The sequence below is a fragment of the Dysidea avara genome, chromosome 8, assembly GCF_963678975.1.
Source record: "Dysidea avara chromosome 8, odDysAvar1.4, whole genome shotgun sequence".
Taxonomy (NCBI): Eukaryota; Metazoa; Porifera; class Demospongiae; order Dictyoceratida; family Dysideidae; genus Dysidea; species Dysidea avara.
In genome coordinates this window covers 13034488-13059869 of record NC_089279.1, presented here as the reverse complement: position 1 = coordinate 13059869, position 25382 = coordinate 13034488, and the positions used below count along the sequence as shown (strand labels likewise).

The 25382-nt window shown below is 37.2% G+C and overlaps 1 protein-coding gene across 1 annotated transcript; it reads right to left on the bottom strand.

Moving 5' to 3' along the window:
• Window positions 1-679: 679 nt before the first annotated feature.
• Window positions 680-11688, bottom strand: LOC136263022 (NACHT, LRR and PYD domains-containing protein 3-like). The gene is made up of 3 exons (XM_066057461.1): window positions 11563-11688; window positions 5901-6143; window positions 680-1186 (listed from the first exon to the last, which is right to left on the bottom strand). The coding sequence occupies exons 1-3, from the start codon at window positions 11684-11686 to the stop codon at window positions 684-686; spliced, it is 870 nt and encodes a 289-aa protein (XP_065913533.1). The 5' UTR covers window positions 11687-11688; the 3' UTR covers window positions 680-683.
• Window positions 11689-25382: the final 13694 nt, after the last annotated feature.

The window sequence follows — 25382 nt, the reverse complement described above, 5'->3', positions numbered from 1 at the left end:
GAAATGACTCAGTATAGCTAGCTGTACGTGTGTTGAAATATTGCACACATTTTAACAATCCAAGTCCATCCCATTTAGCAAGAGTAAGATTTGGGAAGGTATCTTGAACCTCAGTATGTGTAAATACTAACTTATCTTTCTCTAAAGCAAAAAATGCAAAACGAGAAAGTCCTTTAATTCCTTGATCATATGGGGGCGGTATTTCATTGAGATTGGTTACTTTAACACCTACTGCGCCACCTTTATTAAGGAAATGGCCAATTGTCATAACAATAAAGTTATGGTACAAACTTGTTTGAGTTTGTGGCAATCCATTTATTCCATTTTGAGAGAGGCACAAAAGTATGCTCATATTCAATGGAATATAACACAATGCATTAATCACTGGATTATTCTGTAAAAAAATTATTAAGTGGTTCAATTTTATCATTTTGATCAACTAAAGCACTTTTAATAAAACTCAGCCGATTCTCCTCAGTAAAGCCTAACACTTCTGCCCTAAAGTTTACTGATGGATGTAAAAGTATAGAAGCTGCTGGACGAGATGTAATAATAAGGCTGCATTTACACAATTGAATGCGTTTAATTATATCATCTTTAATGAAGTTGCGGTTAGTACCATCAGCAATTTCATCATATCCATCAATTACAATAACAAGATGCTTTCCATCGGTTTCATCAAGTCACTCAGTTATCTTATCAGTTAGTTTTTCATTGCTTTGGAAAAAATACCTAACTAGTGATTTTACACCTGTTATACTTTTTACCTGAGGATCACGCATAAATAATAAAAACAATAAATCCTTAGACTTTAAAATATTTTCTTTAGTCCACTGCAAAGCAATTTCCTTAGATAGTATTGTTTTTCCTATTCCAGGTGCTCCTTCAATGAGAACCGTGTAAGAATCTGAGGCAACTCCTTCAAAAAAAGTAAAAAGCTCTTTTATCGTTTTAATTGTGTTACTGTAAATATTGCTACATTGAGCAGCTGCTATGCTTCCACGTGCAGTCAGCTCTTGTGCAAAAGCATCAATTTCAGCTTGTGTACGACTTCCTGCATGATGAATTATAGTTAATGGAGTATAGTGTTTAGGGTGGTAAGGTGGCCAGTCATCATTTGCAAAATGTCTGTTGCGTACATAACGGTTGTGCAATGAATTAGCTGCTCTACTGACACATTTAGGACCTAAACAATGGAAATAATTAACATAAGTTCCAATTTTCATAATCAGTATAATTGCATGCATGCATAAATATGTAAATGTGACAGTTTCAGTAAAAACCCGACTTGTTTGCACAAACATGTGTACTGAGAAAACAAGATTTAAAAATTTGTATAATTATGCATGCTACAAACAAAAAATATACATATTTTTATCTGACCATTACTTGGAGAAGGAGGACTCAAATTGATTAAACTATACACCATCTTACTCACCTGCTCATGGAGAACTTAAAATCTTTGTTTCGTTTCTGTAGTCCCAGCAATATGCGTGTCATGTGCGTTCGTTTATGATGCAGTAAACATAAGTAAGATCGTTGCCATTTCTACAACTAAGCTGCCTTCTACCAGTATGCATATGTGACTACAGGGCTAAAGATATACCTTAGTTGATTTGCTAATTCATGGTGAACATTTTAAGCCACATTGGAATTAGACTAATGCAAACGAAAGTTATGGCTGTGAATGTAAGTGCCTGTAGTTTATTTTCAGCATAGTCACTGTACAAATTGATAATATTGCTCTTCCTACTGTCTAGCGCTATAATTCCAAAACTACTCACCACAGAAGGCTGAAACGTTGGTGATCCATTCCTTAGACACTGCAGATATTGCTGTGAAAATGAAAAAAATTCAAAAGTTGTGCAAAAGTTGGGGTTTTGCTGAATGGTCACAAATATAGTCAGCTTTGTAGTTTATTTTGATTTACTGGACAGACAAATAGTGTCTGATGCATCCAGGTGACTAGTCCAAAAGAATATATACAATCATAATACATAGCACATCTACAGTGTTATTTGTTACAGCAAAAGGTGCTGATGTTAACCTGGATATATTTGGTGTAGCAAAAATCAAAGTAGCAGGTATAATTATATGAAGTTATAATAAAAAAAACGAACCGGGAATAGCAAGAGTGCTTGCTATCAAGATTAGTAAAATAAAGTGACTGATTGTCTGTCTACAGAGCAAATGGCTAATAAAAAAATTGCTTGTGGATAGTCAATCCATTACACCTTGAAACAATGATGGGTGGAGATAGCAGGTAGAGTTATAATGCAAAGCCTTTTAGTAATGTGTGACCAAGATAGTTTAATAGAGCAATCATCCTATTAGAACATCCATGCAGTACATACCATGTACTACATAAATAATTATGAATGATAAATAAAACAATGTATTTCTTGCTACAGAAGATATGAGTGATAAGTATCACTGGGAAGCTATATCGTGCTACCATGAATTAACACCTTTGCATTGTTAGCAAAATGAATAGGACACAAAGGAGTAGGCCTGCACTGATTATGCCAGTATAATTTGGAGCATAATAGATAGTTAAATAATCAGAATGGGATATTATGCAAACACAGTAAAATCAGATTTACAACTACTTGTTAAAGGAAAAATTAACTAACAATCGATATACTCTAATAGAACAGTCACCGCACGTTGAAATATCCTAATAGAACGTTCACAGATGCATTAGATACTCTGATAGAGCAGTCAAGACACAAATTTATACAAGCATATTTAGAGCATAATGGGATGTAAGTGGTGATTGGAGCATAATAGGGGAAATTTGGAGCATTGCTCAAAAGCATAATAGGCAATTTCAAAAAGCATAACAGGCTCGGAGGACAAAGGCAAGTCTATGATGTGTGCATTGTATGTACTGCGGTAGGCACTTATCAGATTGAAAGTGACATCTAGCAGTGAAAAAAACACGCCCGTAGCCTTAAGCAGGTACACGCACACACGCATGCATGCATGCACACACACACACACGCACACACGCACGCATGCATGCAGTTAGTCAATCAGTAAAAATTCCATTGAATAAATTAAAAAAAACTTTTGTAGCTACCTACTGAAAGCATTTAGGGTCATACTGAAGGAACTTTTGGGGTTAGTTATACCTAACCAATACTGCCAAGCACCAATACAGAGCTGGTTTTTGGGTGATAAGTTTGGCCAATAAGTTTGGCCAGCAAAACCCAAACCTCCATGATCCCTTATATACAGTACTAGCGTATTGTATGATATGTAGTTAAAGCGACGTAGGTCAATTAAAGTTGCTCTTAATTTATAGCAGCATCGATCTCTGCATTCTCAACTTTTCCTGAAGCTTTTTGTGTATTTGTCCACCAGTATGTAATCCTTCAAAAGACTGCGCATGCAAAACAGCTTGCTTTCTGACAAAATCTTGTATCAGTGTTACCCAGTATGTTGTGAGACTCATCAAGGAATTTACACTTATGGTCATACTCCAGAGATCACTTGTGAAATTAAATTGTGGCACACCTTTAAGTTGACTTTCTACTCCCTTCTTGCAATTCTCATGCAGCTTAGGCATGATTGTTTCAGTTTCTATTGTCTACTGGGCATAACATAATGAGGCTCTAGAGCACTAACCAGATGATTGAATCCAACATCATCCACCAGGGAAAAAGGCTAATAATCCAAAGCTTTCATTTCAGCAATTTTGAAATGAACTACTTGTGCTCATGGACCACTGATATCTCACTTCCTCATATCTGGTAAGGTTAGCTGCTTGCTACTTGATTGTGATGCTGGTCTAACATCCTTTGCTAGCTTTCCATCAGGCAGTTTCTTCAAATATTCCTCATGTAGCTATTTGACTTTAAATGATACACCAGGTTGCTGGTATTGAAAATCTTAATGTTTGACCTATTCTCATTGCAGCTGGTAGCATTGCATATAGCATAATGAGAATCCTCTGCTACCTTGAAGTACTCCCAAATCAGTGATCGCTTTTTAGACATAGCTATGTAATTGTGTAGCCTCATGGATACTGATCTCCAGCACAGCAGATCGCCATTAACTAAATGCAAGGTAGGCTGAATAAAGTACTAGTTAAGTAACACTTAAAACTGTACTAATAGTAGTAGTGAACTATTCAACTACTCCACGTGGCGACAACAACTAAACCATAGGTACAGCCATAGGTATAGCTAACTGCCTGCCATGGAATCTTGATAAGCAGCTCACATGAGCATTGTACAGCTTAAATAGGAGATATCAACTAGTGGATCCTGAGGATAACTGGCAGGTGTTTTATTAGCACCTCTGCTTAAAATTTTGAGTTAGAGTTAGAGCAATGCTAGTAATGAGTGTAGATAGTAAATTTATAATGCAAAGGTTATTGTAGAATCTCCAGTGGATCGTCTCTTGATGCAGTTGCCTTTTGAGAAAATACACATGGATAAAAGATAAACTACATAAATTATCATGTCATCAGTATCGGTTATATTGGTAGCCAGTTATCTGATACCAATATAGGAAAATATTGGCCGATGTACTCTTAACCGATAAACCGATTAATGTATCGGTGCACCCCTAGCTACATGATAATCATTTTATTCAATTTCAAATGTACATGAAGACACATAGTTGTATACCAATAATAGTCTTCTTTTTCAATGATTTGTATAATAAAGAGAAAAAATCAAGTTGAAAAAAAGCCTCAAATTGCAATCACAAAAAGAAGTGATAACTATACCAAAACAGTCAAGCAATGGCTTTAATTATGCTAATGCCTAGGGTTGGGAGGTATTTAGGTATTAGTAGTTAATAAAGGTATTTTTCAGATACCGAAGTGGTTTTCTAAAAATACCGAATACCGAATTTGATGTAGTAATTAATTTTTGGTGGTTTAGTGGTGACCATACGTACATGAAGTCAAGCCCCATACAGCCATGTTTACGCTGTGGACAAGCACAGAGCTATGAGTGCATGATGAAGTATTCACAATGGTTTTTATGTTTTGGGATACTTCAAAACTTACTTTGTGGCACAATATTGTTGTGTTTCATTTGTTTCTGTTAAAACAATGTGGGTATAAGTGCAAATCACAGCTTACCCATGTTTAAAAGGTATTTAGTGATACTGAGGTATTTTACCTAATACTGTACCATTCTTCAAAAATGCAATACTGCCCATCTCTACTAATGCCTATCATTTTTAATGATCACCATCATCATTAACAAGTTGATGTTGTGCTACTTCTAAAAACCAGGCACCATGCAGCAAACAAACTTAACTGGAATAAGTTAACAATGTACTAAACTAATATTATTTTGGGTCTTGTTTTGTTCTGCTACATACAGATGTATTAATTGAAATATTTCATAATTCTGTAATTATGTTGCTATGCACTGCTAAGGAAGCGTACCTTGCGCAAACACTTTAATCCACTAATAATAAACTCAATTCACCCGTATTTAAAACCAGCATGTATTAACTGCCTTAAACCAAAGCTTACCTGCCCGGAAGGTTAATGCAAGCTCTATATGGCCTTTATTTCTCACATAAAGGCTGTTTTTATTGCACAAAGTTTTGTTCATGTGAGTGTGGAAAGACAAACAAATATACATACATACATACATACAAACACACACACTTTTCGAAAATAATTTCAGTAAATCAGGTGTGCGCCTACAGCTGGCATTCAGCTGGTTGTGAGTGTGCACATGGATTAATAATACTAATTGGCATTAGCATCATGATTGGAATTAGCATTATTGTAGCCATTTATTGGTCCCCACCTTTGATTTTACGTTAATAATCCTGGCATTTTTGGAGAGTCCCACCTTTTTACAGCTTGGCTGTTTTGGTATAGATTAAGTATAAATCTTTATATACTCCATCTCATATGTACGTACCTCTCACATAGGACACTTTTTCCACAGCATTAATTACTTTAGCCCAAGTAGCAGTAGCATCTTTATCCACCCACTTTGTAAACATCTTGAAGCAGCATTTTTCACAATTTTCACTGTGATTATACTTTATTATGTCCATATCACTTTGACGTACTTTAAGCTCTGTTCCTATCTGCCTCCATTTTGGAGCCCAAATAGGTATGATGAACTCTGCAAGGTCTTTTAATTCTGGTCTTTCACTCTCTATAGTTATGTACCAAAAAGTCAGTTACAACTGCACTATTTTACTACAAAATTATACATATGCAGCTACCATGTTTAGATATATATGTACACAATGATGCATTTAGACACATGGTAGTGCATTTTAAGACCAAAGAAAGTTGGTTGTTGGAGCATGACAGACTAGTGTGTTTATGTGTTTAAAATTAGCAATTCAAAAATGAAGTAAGGGGATCATGAAGAACTGGGCTTTTCCAGCCAACACTATCACCCTATAACCAGTCTCAATTTCCCTTCATGACAACTTGGCAACATTGGTTAGACACAGCCAAGCCCAAAAATGTCTTCAGAACAACCCCAAACCCTTCCAAAAAGTTTCTATGGAATTTTAAAACTTCCTATTTAACAGAACTTTATGCTGACTGACTAACTGATGAGTCCTGCCAAACATAACTCGACAATAGATAATACTATGGGCTAGCTTAATTTCTTTACTGTTCAATGTTGCTTTATCTCAAGACATGCCTTTTCGCCAACCGCAGTACGTACAACGCACACATCACAGACTTGCCTTTGTCCTCCTTTGTGTTCCAGTTTTTTTGCTGACAATGTAAGGTGTCAATTTGTGAGAGCACCATGTGGGTCCCTGTGGCTGTGTTGGCTATTATACTTATTGCCCATATTTTCCGCAGCGACAGGATTGACTGTAGTGACGCTTCGCATACTGTTCTTAATTTGTAACGCTGTGTAATGGGTGGAACACAGCTTAGTGAAAACAAGGGAGTAGCTAAAAAGTGGTGAATAAAGGAAGGTTGCCTATAGTACCTGCAGATATACTAGTGGATATTCAGTCCCTAATTCAGTCATAGTTAGTTTAGGATTTAATGTCCACCAGTACAGTATATCTGCAGGTATAGGCAACCTTCCTTGTTTCACCTAGGTATTTCCTTGCTTCATTACTTTATCTTTGATCCCTAATCCAACTTAAACTTACTAATTTTTGTAGATATTAATAGTTGTCATGAAGCCATAGTATTATACATCACAATACTGACCGTCTTTTACTTGGATATAAGACAGCAGTCATTCAATGTCTTAGTAACACTTGTCCTCGGCTTCGCCTTGGACTCGTGTTAATAACTAAGATGTTCCTGCTGATAGCAACTTGAAATAATATCACTTTCACACCTCAGGAGCAGCCCGGGCTACATTCACAATGTAGTTCAGTTGACAACTTTGCAGATGTAGCCCAGTTGCAGCGATTATAGTAGACGTTAAGACAAGTGGGATCGATTAACCATGAACACCACTCAGACGTAAAGCATTTTGTTATCCTTACTACCCTATTGGTTGAAAAATGTCGGGCTAAGGTGAGAACTATTGCTATGCAAGCATTTCTGCACATTTACAAATGTGGACCATACCCAAGTTACTGATTACATGAAATAAATTACTACTCTGCATAAAATAACCACTCTAGAAGCAAGCTTACCCAACTAGGTATTTAGTAAACCCTGTAAATATGCCATAAATGCTTCAACAGCACTAATTAAACATTAAACTCATGTAAATTAAATTCTCTGTGATATCTCTAGGAATAGTTCATCATAGCCAAACATAGCCAGAATGTACTAGTTGCTGACCCATAAATGAAGCTTTCAGGCATGTGTATATAACAAATAGAAGGAATAATTAGGAATTTTAAGTTGGATTTAAATTAGGGATCAAAGGAAAAGTTATGAAACAAGTCTACATCTGCAGATATACTAATAGACATTAATCCCTATACTTCAGTCTATTTGAATTAGGGATTAAATGTCCATTACCTTCAGCTACCCCTGCTCCATATACCTATTAATCTGGTGCACCCCCATTGCCAAACCCTGGATCCGCTCTTGTGAAGTACACACTGTAGCTGCTGTGGTTGGTGAAAAGGAACGTCTCAGGACAAAGCAACATAGAACAATGAAGAAATCAAGCTGGTAGCCTGCTTGGCTGGAGGCATCAGTCATCATTTCGTAGAGAATTTAAATAAATTTTTAAACATATGCCCACAGCCAGCCAAATACCAGCTGTGAGCATGTGCTTGGTTTATTGAAATTGTTTTCGTACACATGTGTGTGTGTGTGTTGGTGTGTGTGTGTGTGTGTGTGTGTGTGTGTGTGTGTGTGTGTGTGTGTGTTGGTGTGTGTGTGTGTGTGTGTGTGTGTGTGTGTGTGTGTGTGTGTGTGTGTGTGTGTGTGTGTGTGTGTGTGTGTGTGTGTGTGTCAGACATGGGGCCAAGTACATGAGTACTTATACTTAAGTACACGTTTGAAAGTACTTGTACTTTACTTAAATACTTACTTAATTATCCCAATGTACTTGTACTTATACTCAAGTATTTTTGCCAAGTACTTGTATGTACTTGAGTACTTAAAGTACCTTTAAGTACTGCAAACATTATAGTTTGAACACAGTGAGTGTCAATGAAAATAAATTTGATGAAGTTGTAGTTTTCAACCTCTTGGTACTTTATACAACCTTACTATGTATCATGTAGCCACAAGCAGCTGTTTAATTGGAATTCTGGTATATATAATAAAAATAATGCTGTCATTTAAATTGGGAGTAGAAGAGAATGGTAAAACCTGAAACTACCTGCTGTCATGAAATGTGAAATTCCTGAAGTTCTATCTGAAGGAGACTGTAAGACTAAATGCAACTACTGAATGAGGGGTTTGTTCAGAAAGTATCATTTATTGTACATAAATAATGCTGTCATTTAAATTGGGAGTAGAAGAGAATGGTAAAACCTGAAACTACCTGCTGTCATGAAATTCCTGAAGTTCTATCTGAAGGAGACTGTAAGGCTAAATGCAACTACTGAATGAGGAGTTTGTTCAGAAAGTATCATTTATTGTGCATAATATCCTTCTACGTCAGACACCATCCTTCCTATCCGTTGTGGAAAAATAGTATCTTGTATTATTTACCCTAGTTAAGTGGTTATTCAGCATTGCAGGAAAGGAATTTAAACCTGAGTGTAGTAGACTTAAAATGATTATTATGCAGTGTAATAGTTCTGTGAATATAAAAAACTGTACCTTGTATGTTTGTACCTCAAGCTTAAGTTATTATGCATGGCTACATAAATTTTACTATAGGAAAATGTACTGCACTTGTACTTTACCTAAGTACTTCCTGTATGTACTTGTACTTTACTTAAGTACTCTCGTGATTTCAGTTGGAGTACTTGTACTTATACTTCGCAAACTCAAAAGTACTTATACTTTACTTAAGTACTTTTAAATGTACTTGGCCCCATGTCTGGTGTGTGTGTGTGCACGCGTGTGTGTGTGCGTACCTACCTGCCTACCTACCTACCTATGTTTGTTTGTCTGTATACACCCACACGAGCAGAAACATTAAAAAAGGTAAAGAGCAGCTAGGATGTAAGAATTGAAGACTAAATTAAGTCTGTATTAAACTTCCACACAATAAACTTTGCTCTGAGGTGGTTTCCTCTTGGTGGTCTGAAATACGGGTATGGCAACTCTTGTGAACGGTCTTCCCTTTTGGTTTTATAGATGCTTAACAACTTTAAAACAACACTGAAGGTCTCTTAGGCTACCAGAGACAGCATATCCTTCGAGTTGAAAGGGGGGCATTACCCATGCTTACGCGAATGAAAATACTTGATTTTATGTCTGCAAAACTGTCGTGAAAGAAAAATGAGACTGGTTTTAGGGTAATATTTTAGTCTATGAAAGCCCAAAACTTATAGCCTGCACCAGATGATTAATCACCCAAACCAATACAAGAGCAACCACTGGATATATTATACAGTACAGTAGTACCGTATATTAGGGATCATGAAATTAACTTGCTACAGATTGGAAGTGTTACATATTAGCTGTAACATTGGGCATTCGGGCTTTTACCCTGATGTGTATGCCCTCACGCCCATGTTACAACTACTACTTACATTAATGTAATAGCTTTGTGGGAAAATCCCCCACACTGGATGTGATGCTAGATGTACTAAGACACTTCTGTAAAGGTGCTTTTTGCCACATATGATATTGCTGTTCTTAATGGCAGCATTTTTGCCCAAATGTTTTGTAAATTTAGTGGCACAGGTATATAGTCTTGAGAGTCCAATATTAAGGCTGGAGACACCATATGACCTACTTGGCCATTTTCTAATGCTATATGTAACCAAATTATTGATAATTGTTGATCTATGCACACCAGTGAAGTTCACTTTTCACTATGAATGGATAGCCACACCAATGCACTACACATTTGTACTACAATCAAACCACAGATATGCTCAGTCTACTTTTCATGAGTGGATTTCTAGAGACGTGTGCCAGCCACTGAGAATGCTCTGGTACCTTATATATGATGCCACTGGCCAGCTGAAACATGAGGCTAGAGACATGAACAGTCTTGGACAGTTGCCCAGATGTTTTATATGTAAATTTCTTTCATTTTTGGTGGCACAGGTGGTCTTGAGAGCTCAATGCTGGAGACACTACTTTGCCATTTTCTGTTCATATACCAACTGCCCACCCATCACCCAAGGTGACATGCTTCAGTTACAGATACTGTTGTGAAAAAGGTGTTCAAAATCACAGTTATATTAATAGCTAGCTTGTTATGGATTGAAGTGAGATAAACACTATGGTTGGTGAAAATTTCAAGCTCATAGCTTTTGACCTGCCCAGTGGATTGAAATGTTCATCATAATTAACTCAACTCCTTTAGCAATCAAAGTTACAGCCTGTTGTGGCTCCTCTGGCACATGCATGTTGCGGGGGATCAAGTCACCACTGGGTCTGGGATTTTTTTCTGCATTTTTCACATTTCAGCTACATGTTTCTGACTCTCTGTATTCACAAGCTTTAAGCTTTCTCACAGGTCCTTAGTGGGATAGCATTCACAGAATAAGAGAACAGAAAGTTCTAAAAGTTTCACAATTGCTGTATTAGAACACAAAAACAAGGTATTAACAAAGTAAGTGGTGTTATTTCAAGTCTCTGTTGTGCACATAGAAAATAAACTATAGACATGGAAAAGCTCCAAAACCAGTGAGTTGGCTGTGGGGCTTGCAGATAGTGGATTCATGACAGCCAAGCTTTGAAAAGGGGTATGGTTTTAAAAAAAAGCCAGAATATAATGGTTGCGAATTCAAAAGTGCTGGACAAGAAGTAGCTGTAAAGTTAGGTGATAGCAGTGCTGTCCTCAGCCTCCACACACATTTTCAAAAGCCACGCCCTTTTTTACTGCTTGGCTGTATCATAGATAATAGACCCTACTGTTTCCGTATAGGCTCTATAATATCTATAGCTGTACATGGTAGTCATGGTCAATGACTCGAGGGCGTTTAGCCATTTATGCCTAGTAAACAGTAGATATGGTTGTACATCCATGTGCTGACAAACAGAGAACAAACTTTTTGGTTCATTCCTGAATTGTGACAACTGTAGTGAGTAATCATCTGATTCTGCTTTTCTACTGAATATTACCCAGCCGCTTTCTTCAGATTCACCGGAGGCTTTGTTTGGCCTTCCTTCCATTGTTAAAGTTACGATACGCATGCGCATATTTGCCCTGCCCATCGTTTTCCCGCTTCAGGCACTGTGTAATCACGTGCTTATTGTTGTGCACGGTGTTAGATAAAGCAAGATTATGAACTCTTGATAAAACCACCGAGGAAAAATTAGCCAAGAGCAGCTAACTCGAAGTATTATTCACGAATAGAAGTGTTATTGAATCTGATGATTTATTTGAAAGTGAACGAGGAAAGCGATGAAGTCTGGAAGACAGTTAAGTTTTCGTTTGAAACGTGATGAGACAAAATCTAATAGGCGACTGGTGTTTTCTAGCAAGAATGCAAGCACAATACTGCAATAACTGAAAACGTTTTGCAACAATTCTTAGTCCCTTCCACATTCTTTCAAGAACTAACACATGTTGCTGTCAGGCCTTCAGTGCTGGTCACTGTAAAGTGCTAATAACAATAACAAGCACTATTCGAGGATTTTCACAAGAGGTCCGCAACTCCGAAAAATCCTGTACGAGATTGCGATTTTTCAAGATTTCAAGCAATTATCATCACAGTGGCAAGATTTCTGAAATCTTAGATATCCGGATTAATTTTTCTTTTTTAAGATAAAACAGTACAAAATAAGCACATACAAGTGAAATCGGTGCCTCAGCAACGGGACAGCGCAAACTGGACCTGGCACCGTAGTCTCGCGTGGCCAGACCACTTTTTCTCCCACGGCGCTTATCGATTGGAAATTATAAGCGACTGCGGTCTGGCCACGCGAGACTACTGGCACCGCGAATGCACATAATTCAGTGCAGACCTCAACAAAGAGAAGCTTAATTTACATCTTAGCCATCCCATCACTATTCCATAAGAAAGACTGTGCTTAGCACTCAAAAGGTTGGCCAGTCTCTTATAAAACTGAGTAGCAGCATCACCCATTCCACCAGTACACTGTTAAAATGAAGAGTAACCCCAACTCTCAAGGAGTTCCCAGTGTAGGGAGGATTTAACACCCCTGGAGAGTAACCATTACTCCAAAGGAGTAACTGGGGAGTAACACATGCTCTGAAGGTGGTGTCACTTACTCTTCAGAGTAATGGTTATTCTCTTCAGTGTTGGTTACTCTCCATGGGGTGTTAAATCCTCCCTACACTGGGAACTCTCAGAGTGGTGGTTACTCTTTATTTTTAACAGTGTAGTAGTGAAAATTAAGGGAGTAAATGAGGCATTCTCTACTTCGATGAACCCGTTGTTGGTATTCACGTCTCTTTTCCTTATCATGACGTCGGTATGCAGAGTGTTACTGTAGGGGTTGATTTGAGGGTGCACTAGGGTTAAAAATTCTGACATCAAAGTATGACCTCTCAAATCGTCCTCCCCAAAAACCATTAGCTGCAATGTCAAGCGTTGCGTTATCATCACGGTTAGCTGTTTTGTATTGAAGGGTCTCACCAGAAAGAGGCTGAAGGTGGGGTTCGATGACAACATTGTTACAGACCTCGGAAAGTAAATTGGCAGTTAGATCACACACTTCATTATGTCTCAGAGAAGGAAACCCGCCCTTTGGACAAGACAGAGCATGATATCCGGAATAATAGCATCGCGTGATATGTAGAATACAGAAATACACGGAATTCTTTCTCAAGTTTACTGCAAACTTGGACGTGGCATACGTGACGCTGCAGATACGGAAGTATACAGGAAGTATACGGAACTTTACTACTTTCAGAGATTTCAGATTTCAAAAGGAGAGATTTCAACAAGATTTCAAAGAGGGCTCAAGGGAGTTGCAGACCTCTTGGATTTTCATGGCAAACCAACAGATGCGCCAGCCACACCTGGTGCAAACGTGGCTAACCAATTTTAACACTAAACCAGCCTGCCAATACGAGTGGTGAAAGCAACTGGGTAGCTTTGCTAACAATTCAATGAGAATGAGCCTTTTGTGGAGTATGGTAAGCCAACAGCTGCTAGCAAATGTCTTGCCATTTCTAAAGAAACAAAACTTTGCCAAGAGAAGCTGGACACTCTCAGTACAGTGTAATTTGAAAACAGTGCTACACTGAAAGCCAAATCAAAATTGTGGAACTGGGTTTCATCCAAGTCAGCTCTCATTTGTGCTACGAACTTCATCAGATACCCTGCCTACTCCATTAAATTTACGTCGCTGGCACATACAAACTGGAACGACTTGTTCTCTTTGTCAGTCGCCTCATCCTACTTGCCATCATGTGTTGAATGGCTGTCTTATGGCTTTACGACAAGGTAGGTATATACTTATTGTCATGATGCTGTCTTGTCATGCCTGATGACTGAACTGCAAGCTTGTCTAGACAATGTTGAAATATGGGTAGCAAACATGCATCAGACTCACCTCCTGCCACAATTCCGCCTGCTTAGTTTCCCATACCATCCTGATATTGTTGCGTAGAATAAAGAACTGAAAACTGTCTCATTAGTGAGCTCACTTGCTCATTTAATTCTCACTTGTCCAGCCCAGATCAATGTGAGTAAAGTTTCTTGTTCAAGGAAATGAAATCAAATTGGCATTAACAACTACAGGGCTTTGAACCTGGAACCTTTATTACCAGACCGATGCTCTAGCCATGCACACACACACACACACACACACACACACACACACACACACACACACACACACACACACACACACACACACACACACACACACACACACACACACACACACACACACACTACATACAGTATACAACACTAAAAGTCAGGTAACAGATATACAGTCCCTTACCATGTATGGCACTATCCATGGCAGCCAGGTATGAATATGGTCTCTTTGACTTTAACCTCTTCTCTAGCAACTTCGATCAGTTTGGAGGTACTACTGGAGTGATCTTTATGATGAGGAGAACTAGTAGTAGAAGATACCTCACTACTAGTAATATTATTGGCTGTTGGTTCACTAGCCCTATAGTATAGTATATTTGTAGTAACTATTGTAAAACACTTTCCTGTAAGTATAAGGCATTTAAATATGATATACATAATAATGGGTGTATCTTGGTATTCACTGGACTGGACTACTACTGGACTGAACTACTGGACTCACATAAAGTTAGCTCATATACCTTTTCAACCAACGTAGTGCTGCAAGGTATACAATGAACAATTACTCCTGGAGAAGTAGTGTTACTAACATGTTCACATCACTTAATTGGCCCTCTCTAGAATCACGACGTACATTTTGCAAACTAGTCATGTTTTATAAGATAATCAATTGTCAAATGGAAGTTCCATCTATCTCACTAACATCAATGTCATCAGTTACCAGAGGTCATTCACAACGTTTCAGAATCCCACAAGCAAGAATCAACTCGTACTTATTTTCCTTTTTACCATCCACTATTAAATTATGGAACACTTTGCCAGAAGATGTGGTCAATCAGCCATCTATAAGGACATTTTGTTAAATCATCTGAATTTACTTTGATTTTGTTTTGTATCTGTGCGTTATACTCCTTGATGGAGTCCTACACAGTAATAAATAAATTAATTAATTAAAAAAACCACTAAAAGTGAATAGCTATATGATAATTACTTTGTATACCACACACTGTATGTTCTCAGAGTCTTGTCTTACATTTTAGAGGCACATACAGTTAACTCTATTCTAGATTTAGTGGTCTATCATACAGTATGGTAGTACTGTATAGTAGGGACCACAAAAGTGTGGGCGTATTCCATGTCTCATACTGACCTTACTGCTGTGCGTCAGGAAAGCCTGAGTACCAACAAAGAGTTGCTGAGATTGATTGCTTGGGTTTCTTGAGTCAGCACTACACTGTTGAAATTGGCTGCCTTGGCTATTACCTTAATGAAACCATTACGGCAATGAAAAACATTTCAAATCATAGTTTCTCCCACTCCAGAACAACATTTGATAGAGTAGCAGCAATTGCTATCACAGAGGATGTTCTTTGTTTGCAGCAACCCAACTTGGACTAATTAACTTATTAGTTTTTTTGGTTTGTCTGTGTAACCAGTATGCCAGTCATATTTTGCTCCAGTTGGTATCAGGTGTTACCCTTTGTGAACAGGTTAACATGAGTAAGAATACAGGAAGTATATGATGTACAAAGGAGTTGAATACAGTAGGTATAGACACAATTATCCAAGATTGTTGTAAACAGTTGGAACTTGGAACATATCTTATACCCACATGTACGTGTTTTCTCACTCAGATAACCATGACGTATTATGTGACGAACAACACAGATTCTGATGAAATAGATAATGTGAGACTCAAGTACTATCAACTTGTACATGAATGATGGTCTACAAACTGTTGTTATGTTTTTAGATTTTTCTAAGGCTTGCTTTTGACAAAGTGGATCACAACCTTTTAGTATTACACAAATTAGAACATTATGGTATTTGTGGACAGCTCATATTATGGTTGACTGACTTTCTTTCTGAGAGAAAACAGCAAGCCATTGCTGCTGAAGTTACCTCTGGGATACCACAAGGTTTTGTCTTAGAGCCCTTACATTAAGTTATGCATATGCAGATGATGTCTTGCATACACAACCATCAGGACAGTAGATGACTGCACAGACTACAGGCTGAGCCTTATTCTCTTGAGCAGTGGGCCAAAAGTGCAACACCGTATGATAGCCTAAATATTTCAAGGAGCAAATTTTTGAGGTTGAGAAATGTTGCTAAAGATAAATTTTTCGCGGATTTGCAAACAATCCCAAAATGTATAAGACTATATGGAGGTTTAAATATTTCAAGGGTAAACTTTTGCTGATAACCTCCAAAACCATGAAATCAGCGAAAATTTCCCCCTCAAAATATTTAGGCTATATGGTATGCTATTTAATCCAGCAAAGTGTGATTTCCTCACAAATGTAGTAATCCTTGTACTACTGATTGGTAATGGTTAGACTGTGATTACCAGGACTCTAGTCCTGATTTGAAGTTCTGTCTCGTTATCTTCACATGTAAATACATGCAACAGGGTTGCATGACAAAATAGCACTATGTCCCACCCACTCAAATCTTCAATATGCTACTGCAAAGGATTTAGCAACTCTTTGGGAAATACTACAGGAAGAAAAGTACTCTAGCTATTGTCTTAACTAGGAGACAGCATCAGCTAAAGTTGTTTTTCAGCTATACCACGGACGACCATACAATAATAACAATAATACATAGGTACATAAATACAATGTTAATGTGCACTCAGCTTTACAGAGCGTTGCTTAGTAGTATTATATTACAATGACTGTAAAAATATTGACTGCTTTATTACAGTATCTCAATAGTTTATGATCATGAATTACACACTTTTGTGATTGCCTAAGCTGTAGTGAGCAATGGAGTGGATGCCTCTGTGTCTTATACTAATTTTTTATTAATGCAAAAGGCAAGTAGCTTCTCTGCATATTATGATTTGCATAGTGCCATGTATACAAAGCATGTAAAGATGGGGAGAGAGCACTTGCCTCAAATCTATTGACCCATGCTGGATCCACCATTGGAATTTCTCAGGAACAGCAGTGTTAAATCCAACTAAAATAATCCCAACTGTAACAGATGTCACAGTTTTGTTACTTGGGCATTACTCCATGACCATTTAGCGATATAACTAGAACACACCACTGAGAAACTTTGAATGCATGTATTTTTGTGCACGCAGTATTTTCAAAAGCCTGTGGCATTACAGATGTCAGTGTACAACATATACACTATCTGATGAATCATAGTGCAACATTCCTGTACAATATTGTCAGGGGCGGATCCAGGAGCTGGCAAGGGGAGGGGCACACACAGGCTAAGTTGTAGGTGGTTGGGGGGAGCTAGATTCTCTATCTAGTTCAGTGCTGCATTTTTTGAAGCAACAAATAATCACCTCTTAGTAGTGTCTCACAGTTGATTTTTGCCATTTTGGCCTTTTCAGATGGCTGTGAAGTCTTAAGGCTGCTTAACAGGCCCTGAATATCTTTAAACAGCAACACAATAATTAAATTTAGAGGCGCTTAGCACGAACGAAGGTGCTGGGTGGCAATTTCACAGCCATGCCAGTTTGACTGGTTTGCTTTTAATTTGTAATAAATGCTAGTAAAATGTGCATATTTTCATGAGTTAATAAACTGATCTTGGCCTGACACAAGTTTAGTAGCTATTTTAATCATAAGCATGGCTGCATGTCTCCTCCACAAGGTGGGGGGAGGGGCATTTGCCCCAAATACCCCATACTGGATCCGCCATTGATTGTATACATCATTTGGTATGTATTATGTAATGTGTAGTTACTCCTTACATGATCAAGTGCATTCTCATTCATCAACCATGCAAACATCAGCTTGCATGGACATGTCACTGTATATTGGTAGCAGCAAATAACTGTATATCATGAAGTATAGCATGCAGATATACTTCCGTAGCTTTCACAAAGTGATACACTCTTAAAATTAATTTTTTTGCGTGGTTATTGTACAACTAACTACAATCACATAAAAATTTCCTGGAAGTTTTCTGTATGCAAGCTAACATTGGGTGTTTATCACTGACTCATGCTCCACACTTAGTCTTGCTGCATTTCCCTCATTCCTAATTGGCTAGTAATTTGGACATTTCAAATATAGAGTTCAAAGGAATTAATTAGGAATGCAGCAAGACTGAATGTAAAGCATGAGTTAATTATAGTTAGTTTGTGTTTTTTAGCCACTCCAGATATCAGCTGTTTTGATTGCCAGTTACTTTCTTGGACACATTTTTTTAACAGTCAAGCTGTTTTGCATGGAGGAAATATAATTAAGTTTATGGAAAGATACTTATACCTTTACAATTAATAACAGCAGGCATTAATGCTGTCCCTATAGTGTGTTTGTAAAGAATAACTGTATGGCTATATAGAAAATTATGAAGCAGTTCCATAGTACAGTGAATCTCATTAATAGGGTGTATGTTAGATACATACGTTTGGACCGGTTACATTATAATGAACTGGACTTATTAAAAAGGTGGCTGCTAATCAACCTCTGGTAATGTTGTTCACAAATATTACATTAAAATAGTTACACAAATGAATCACAGGTATGCACATTGTACAGCACTTAGATATCATTAGCTAACTCTGCCAATCAAAATTATAATATCAAGTGGTAATAAATTGAAGATGACGATTACCATATTCTGTAACAAAGATAGTACCAACACTATTGAATACAACACCTTGGATGTTATTGAATTCTGTTCTTTGACTTTCTTGTTTTCCAAACTTAGTAATCAACTGGTGGGTGGGGCTGAACACTGTGAGGGTGTTACCATCACCTTCTCTAATTATTATATAATCATCAGGAGTAAGACAAATACAATATGGATTGTTACAATTGATCTTCTTAATAAAGTGACCTTCTTCACTAAACTCAACTATTCCTCCACTACTACTCCATCAGTTACATACACTTAGTCACTGCTGTCCAGGGAAATGTAATGTGGATTCTGAAATTGCCCTGGATTAGATCTTATAGAGCCAAATTTGAATAAAAAATTGCCATTGCTATTAAAAACTTGAACTCTGCTATTATCCTTATCCACAATATACAAAAACTCTTTACTATTAAACGTTAGCCCTTGAGGGAATTTAAATTGACCATCTCCACTGCCACGGGAGCCAAATCTTGATAAATAGTCTCTTTGGAGAGTAAACTTCTTTAACCACATGATCATCCCGCTCACTAACTGCTACTACATTATGACCTACAGCTACACCTACAGGTTTATTGAATTTACAATCATCACTCCCTTGACCAAATGTTCTTATTAAGTTGATATCTTTATCCAATATTATTATCTCATGATTCTCTCTGTCTACCATGACAATATCATCAGTAGTGGTGGTGATAATGTTATGAGGCCACCTGAACTTCTTCCCTCCATACCGTGTTACTAATTGACAGCTTTGTACTTCAATTTTAGTGTAGTCTCTCAATGTTACTTTTACTCTATAACAGCACACAATTGTGTTAGTTTTACACAAAAGAACAGAGCTATGACTATTATCCTTAATCGTTAAAGAAAAGTTATCACCATAATTCCTATTGTAGAATTGATCAACCTGACAAAATTCTATCCATCATCAGTGTTGGGGTAACGTGTTATGTAACGCATTACTTATGTAACGTTATTACTTTTGTGGTACCAAGTAATATAACAAAATATGCTATAAAAAAACTCAAGTTACTTTACTAACAAATGTAATGCGTTACCTAAGTATTGAAGTTATTGTAACGTGTCTAATTTTATTACAAGTAACGAAGTTACTAATCTTGTGAGCAATCCACTGAGTAACGCCTAGCCACAACGAAGTAACGAAGCCACCTTGAATGCTTATTCACCAGTTATAACCAAGATTTACACATTGTCCAACAATGCAATCATGTCAAGTGATAAGGTGGTAGTTGCACACATGACAGCTTAAGGCTGTGGACACAAAGTAATATAATATGTAATATTATTATAGTTAATTATTTTATGGGTAATATGTAATTGTAACTAAATAGTTTAGTTGCATGTAATATGTAATATGTAACGAGTTGCATTTAAAAAGTAATTGCCCCAACACTGTCCATCATACATACATAACTGTATAGTGGGAATCATGGAGGTATATGTGAGACTGGTTCATGAATCATGAATCAGTCTCACAATACCTTGATGGCTTCTTGGTAATATATTGGTCAAGTCCAAAAGTGTTTTCAGTTGGTACAAAAGTAAAAAAAAATGTATGTATATAATCAGTGAAAGTTTCTATTGACTGGTTGACAACCGTTACTCAATATAGATTTTCACTGTTAGATGTCGCTTCAGCCTAGCAGTTGCACAAAGTATAGACAATACATATGCATCTTTGTCCTTCTTTGTGTCCTATTTCCTTTTGCTGTGAGTAGTTGGCTTTATGTGCTGCCTATATATTACAAAATAAATGGAAATGGTCTGTAATAGTATGTACCATACCAACAATCAAAGTACATAAGCAGACTGATCCTTTGTAGGTAGTGCTTTGTGATAAACATCATACAGTACAGTAGATCATGGAAGTTACACTTTCTTATCATAAAAAAAAGACCAGAAACCAGCTTTACAATACCTTCATGGTACGTTGGCAGTACTGGTTAGGTTATAACGAAGCCAAAAAGTACATTCAGTATGACCTGATATGCTTTCAATAGGTTGTTACAAAATTCAAAAAAATATTCAGTGGAATTTTCTGCCGACTGAGCTGCTTGATAGGTGCCTTCAGACAAGCATATAACTCAATAATTGCTAAGGCTACGGGTTTGATTTTCACTGTTCAGCATCACTTCAGCCAAACAGGTGCCTTTAGGCATACTGTAGTAGATACAATGCATGCTTCATGGACTTACCTGTGTCCTCCTTTGTACCTCATTTATCTTTCAGTTTGCTGACAGTTTAAGGTGTCGATTCACAGTAGCGTTGTGTGATGGCTTCCCTACATTTGTAATGGGAATTGTCTGAGTTTTCCATTGTGACTGGAATTTCTGAGGTCTTTCTTGTAATGTTCTTCAGTTGTAACGGACATAGCTGAAAATGAAGTGTAATGGCCACAGTAATCAAGGTAGTTGGGGCGTGCATTCAGATGAAATCAATAAGCTTCAGTTGGTACCGTTCTTTCTTTTAATGTAGTATGCATGAATTCACCAGTCATTATAAGGTTACAAAAAAGTAAGCAAACAAGTTTAAGGAAAACTTAAGAATTTGATCAGAGATCATAGAAATAAAGATTCATGGGTGGTACATTATAGCTAGCTTCTACAGTACTATCTCAAGAATCATACATAATTTCTGCAGTAAGTGGATTGATTGCTGAGGCACTTCTCGTACTGTTTTTCGTATTGTTTGTAACACTGTATAATAATAATGGTAAAAATACTTTAAAATGGCTGGCTACACTTCTTGATAATTGACAGTCTAAGTTTGCCCCAAGTCCCAACTATCGATTACCAAGAAGTGTGACTTTTAGTTGCAATTTTCATAGGACTGGATTGATTGCAGAGACGCTTCTCATTATTTGTTACAATTACGTGACTTTTCAGCAATTGATAGTCAGAGTGTGCATATAGTCGTGCAATTTGATTTTATAATGTGCATCGTCACTAATTCTTTCCTTTGATGCAGTATGTGTTAGTTCACCAGTCTACAAAAAAGAGAGAAATTTTGCATCTGAGTGGGAATCATAGAAATAAAAAGCTATGAAATGAGGTCATCTACACCTGTGGTGGACATTTAATCCCTACTTCAGTTGTGTGCTGCATGTGACTGAAGTAGGAATTAAATGTGTACAAGTATAGCTGTAGGTGTAGATGACCTCTAGGAATTAAACATCCACTAGTGTATTTTCAGGTGAGGTGACCTCCCTTGTTTCATTACAGTAAACACTTTGCAATATATAGTGGAGAAAGAAACAGAACAAAAAGGAGGACAAAGGTAAGTCCATGAACTATGTGGCAGCACGTCTCAAGCCTGTAACCTTAACCATAGTTGAGTTACACTTACATCAGTCAGTAAGTTAGTTAAGTTAGTTTGTAAATTAATACAGTTAAATAAAGAAAAGTTCATATAAACTAGTTGGAAGAGTTGGGGTTGCTCTAAAGACATTTATGGGCTTGGCGATGCCTAACCAGTACTACCAAGCTGGTGTGAAGAAAAGGTTTTTGGATGATATACCAACCTTCACAATTCCTACTATGATGTTTCTGGTCCAATCAACGAACCAGGTGATCGTGTATTTTAATGTGGTGCACTATACTTGACAACATAGGGCATAGAATATTAAGTAGATATAGTTGACGACTACTTGATGATTGTGCAATCAAGAGATTAGGTAAGTAACCAGAAACACACTTCGTGGCCTTATAGTATAACCTGAAAACATTTAGCAGTGTGTACAGTGACGATAAGGGTAAATAGATTCAGTAACAATTGCAAGTAAATATCATGTTTTGGGTGAAAATTATGGTCAATAATGTCATTAGACCACTTTTCTCTAGAAGACATGGCGCCATGTACCAGGGTCAATCATATAGTTAGTAAGACCATGATTTGTGTTGATTGGTGACTAATTATAGGTGCAGTTGGTGCACTTTGTGTACGTGACTACTGAGTGAAGATCAGTGTACTACAGCACATTGCGCAGAGTAACTAGCTGTAAAAAGAGAAGACACAAGCAACTAACCTGGAAAGCAAACATCATCAACTGCCTCAATAGTTCTACTAGCAAAAGTGACATGTATAGATGGAATTTCAGCCATTGTGATCCCATGAGGACCACCCATAAAATCTGACAGTGGTCAGGTTTACGGGAAGAAACAAAGGTATGCGGGCTACGTTATGGGTTCATTTTTCATAACACAGTTCAACACTCTCCCTCCCCATTATTATGCTACCTGTAATGGTAAGGAAAAATTAAGAATTTTAGAGTCACGTAATCATCAACTGTGAAGTGAAAATTTAATTCCTATAAAAATTGTGACAATAATTAGCCTCTCAGACATTTGTGTTTCAAAGATGCTGTCTTCTTTTAGCTACTAAAGTACAGATTAATTTTGCATGTCAAGTGATGATCTCCCTTCTTTTTACGGCAATGATCTCACACAAGCAAGCAACAAGAAGATAAACAGAAGTAGAGTGTGGGAGCAGTGTTACATCAAGTTATATGACTGCTCTATTAGAGCACTTCATTTTTCGTACTAGGGTAACATCACACACCTTGAAAACATAGACCAGATAACCAATTTCATATCACCTGCATACAATTTTTCAGTGATCGGTCTTTGGAAAAGTCACCCAGTTGAAAGTACATACAGTTTTTGTGTGCAAAAGCACCTACCCTGTGTTACTATATAGCTTCCTTATACTTTCACGTAAAATCACAGAACCAATTAAATTGGCTCTGCATTTAAGATCACATAATTTTATAGTATATACATGAATTATTGTAGTGCATGCTGTACTGTAATTAAAACAAGTCACATCTGGATTACTATCCAAATACATCCAGGTGAGTGATGATGATTTGGTTTCAACCCTGATACCTGTAATTATGCTATGCAGCTATGGAAAATTGAGCCTGACTGTCAAATAGGACTGAAATCGTATTATTTAGATATTTATTTAATTTTTATTTAATAATGCTTTACAGCACAAGTGCTGAAGGTTTGTAGGACACCTGGTCCTATAGCCTGCTCAAAGACTTTAGCTACTTAAGGTGTGTTTGAAAAGTTGGAGAAAGGAGAAAAAATCCATGACTGGACCTAGGTAGCCTCGAACCTGCGGCCATCCAATTTACGCTCGAACGCTTACAGGAGTCTACCAGGTGGTCAGGATGTTTTCTCCTTGTTATTTTCATGTAATTATATCCATAGGAATCCTAGAGAGCAACTCATTATCTCTAAGTACCCCAAGTAGAACCAAATGGACACTAGTTTATTTATTTAATATCTGGATACTGAGCTATTTGCTAGATAACTATCAGGATGGTTTCTAATAATTTAATGCATTTTTATGTATATTATATGTGTGTGTGTGTGTGTGTGTGTGTGTGTGTGTGTGTGTGTGTGTGTGTGTGTGTGTGTGTGTGTGTGTGTGTGTGTGTGTGTGTGTGTGTGTGTGTGTGTGTGTGTGTGTAGCATCCACATTTAACTACGAACTTAATTTTCATATGAATGTTACAGTTTGTTTCTATCCTAAAGTACTAATAAAACAAGTATGTTAATGATAATAATAGCATGTACTATCCATAAGATATCCAGAAAGAGGATACCTGGATAGTAAAATTACTTCAGTCCTACTGTCAAACAGTGTAATACTTACTTGAATGGACTTCCAAAAACCTGTTCTCTTCCCACCAACACATAAACAGTGTGACTCGCACCACCTTTACAAATGTAAGAACTGTCATAGGTACTGGCACTAGTTGCTCTGATAGCAGCTACTTCAGTAAGCCAAGGTTTGTTGTCATATTGCACTTTTACACAAACATCTATTTCTCGGACATTTTCTATCACCAAAGTTGTCTTTTAACATAATTCTGAAAGAATTCCTATATCCAATAGGTATTAAACTCTTAGGGCCTGTAAAAATGCATCTCCTTGGTTCACAAAATGACCCAAACTGGGAAAAAAGTGCATTACTATATCTGTGTTGCCAAGAATGATTGGAAAGTGCTGCTGGGTGTTCGGCCTTAGATTTGTATTGTCTTTCATTTCTTTCAGCATATCTCTCTGCTCCAACATTGATCTTTTCATGGCTAACACGTCCTTATTAACACCTCTTTGCAGTTTGTCATTGATGAAACTCTAGCAGCTCTTCAACTGGCTTAATAAGAAACACAGTTCAATTTCCTGTACTACTAAGCCTTTATCCTTTCCTTCTGTATCCTGTGTGATCTGTCTCTTTCGTTCATCTAGGGCAGCATGGAGGGTATGAAATGCATCATCCAACTTGTGCAAGTTTTCTTCTTTCCTGTTCTTTACATCTTGTCGTTTACTCTTTACTCCATTGATGGCTCCTTCTACCTCATCTATTAGTTGCTGGATACCAGGAAGAGCTTCCTTCAGATCTTTTCACCATCTACAACATCAAAGATCATATTATAATCATGTCCTTTGTGTTTTCTAATAAGGCAATCATGACAGATCAACACATCTCTA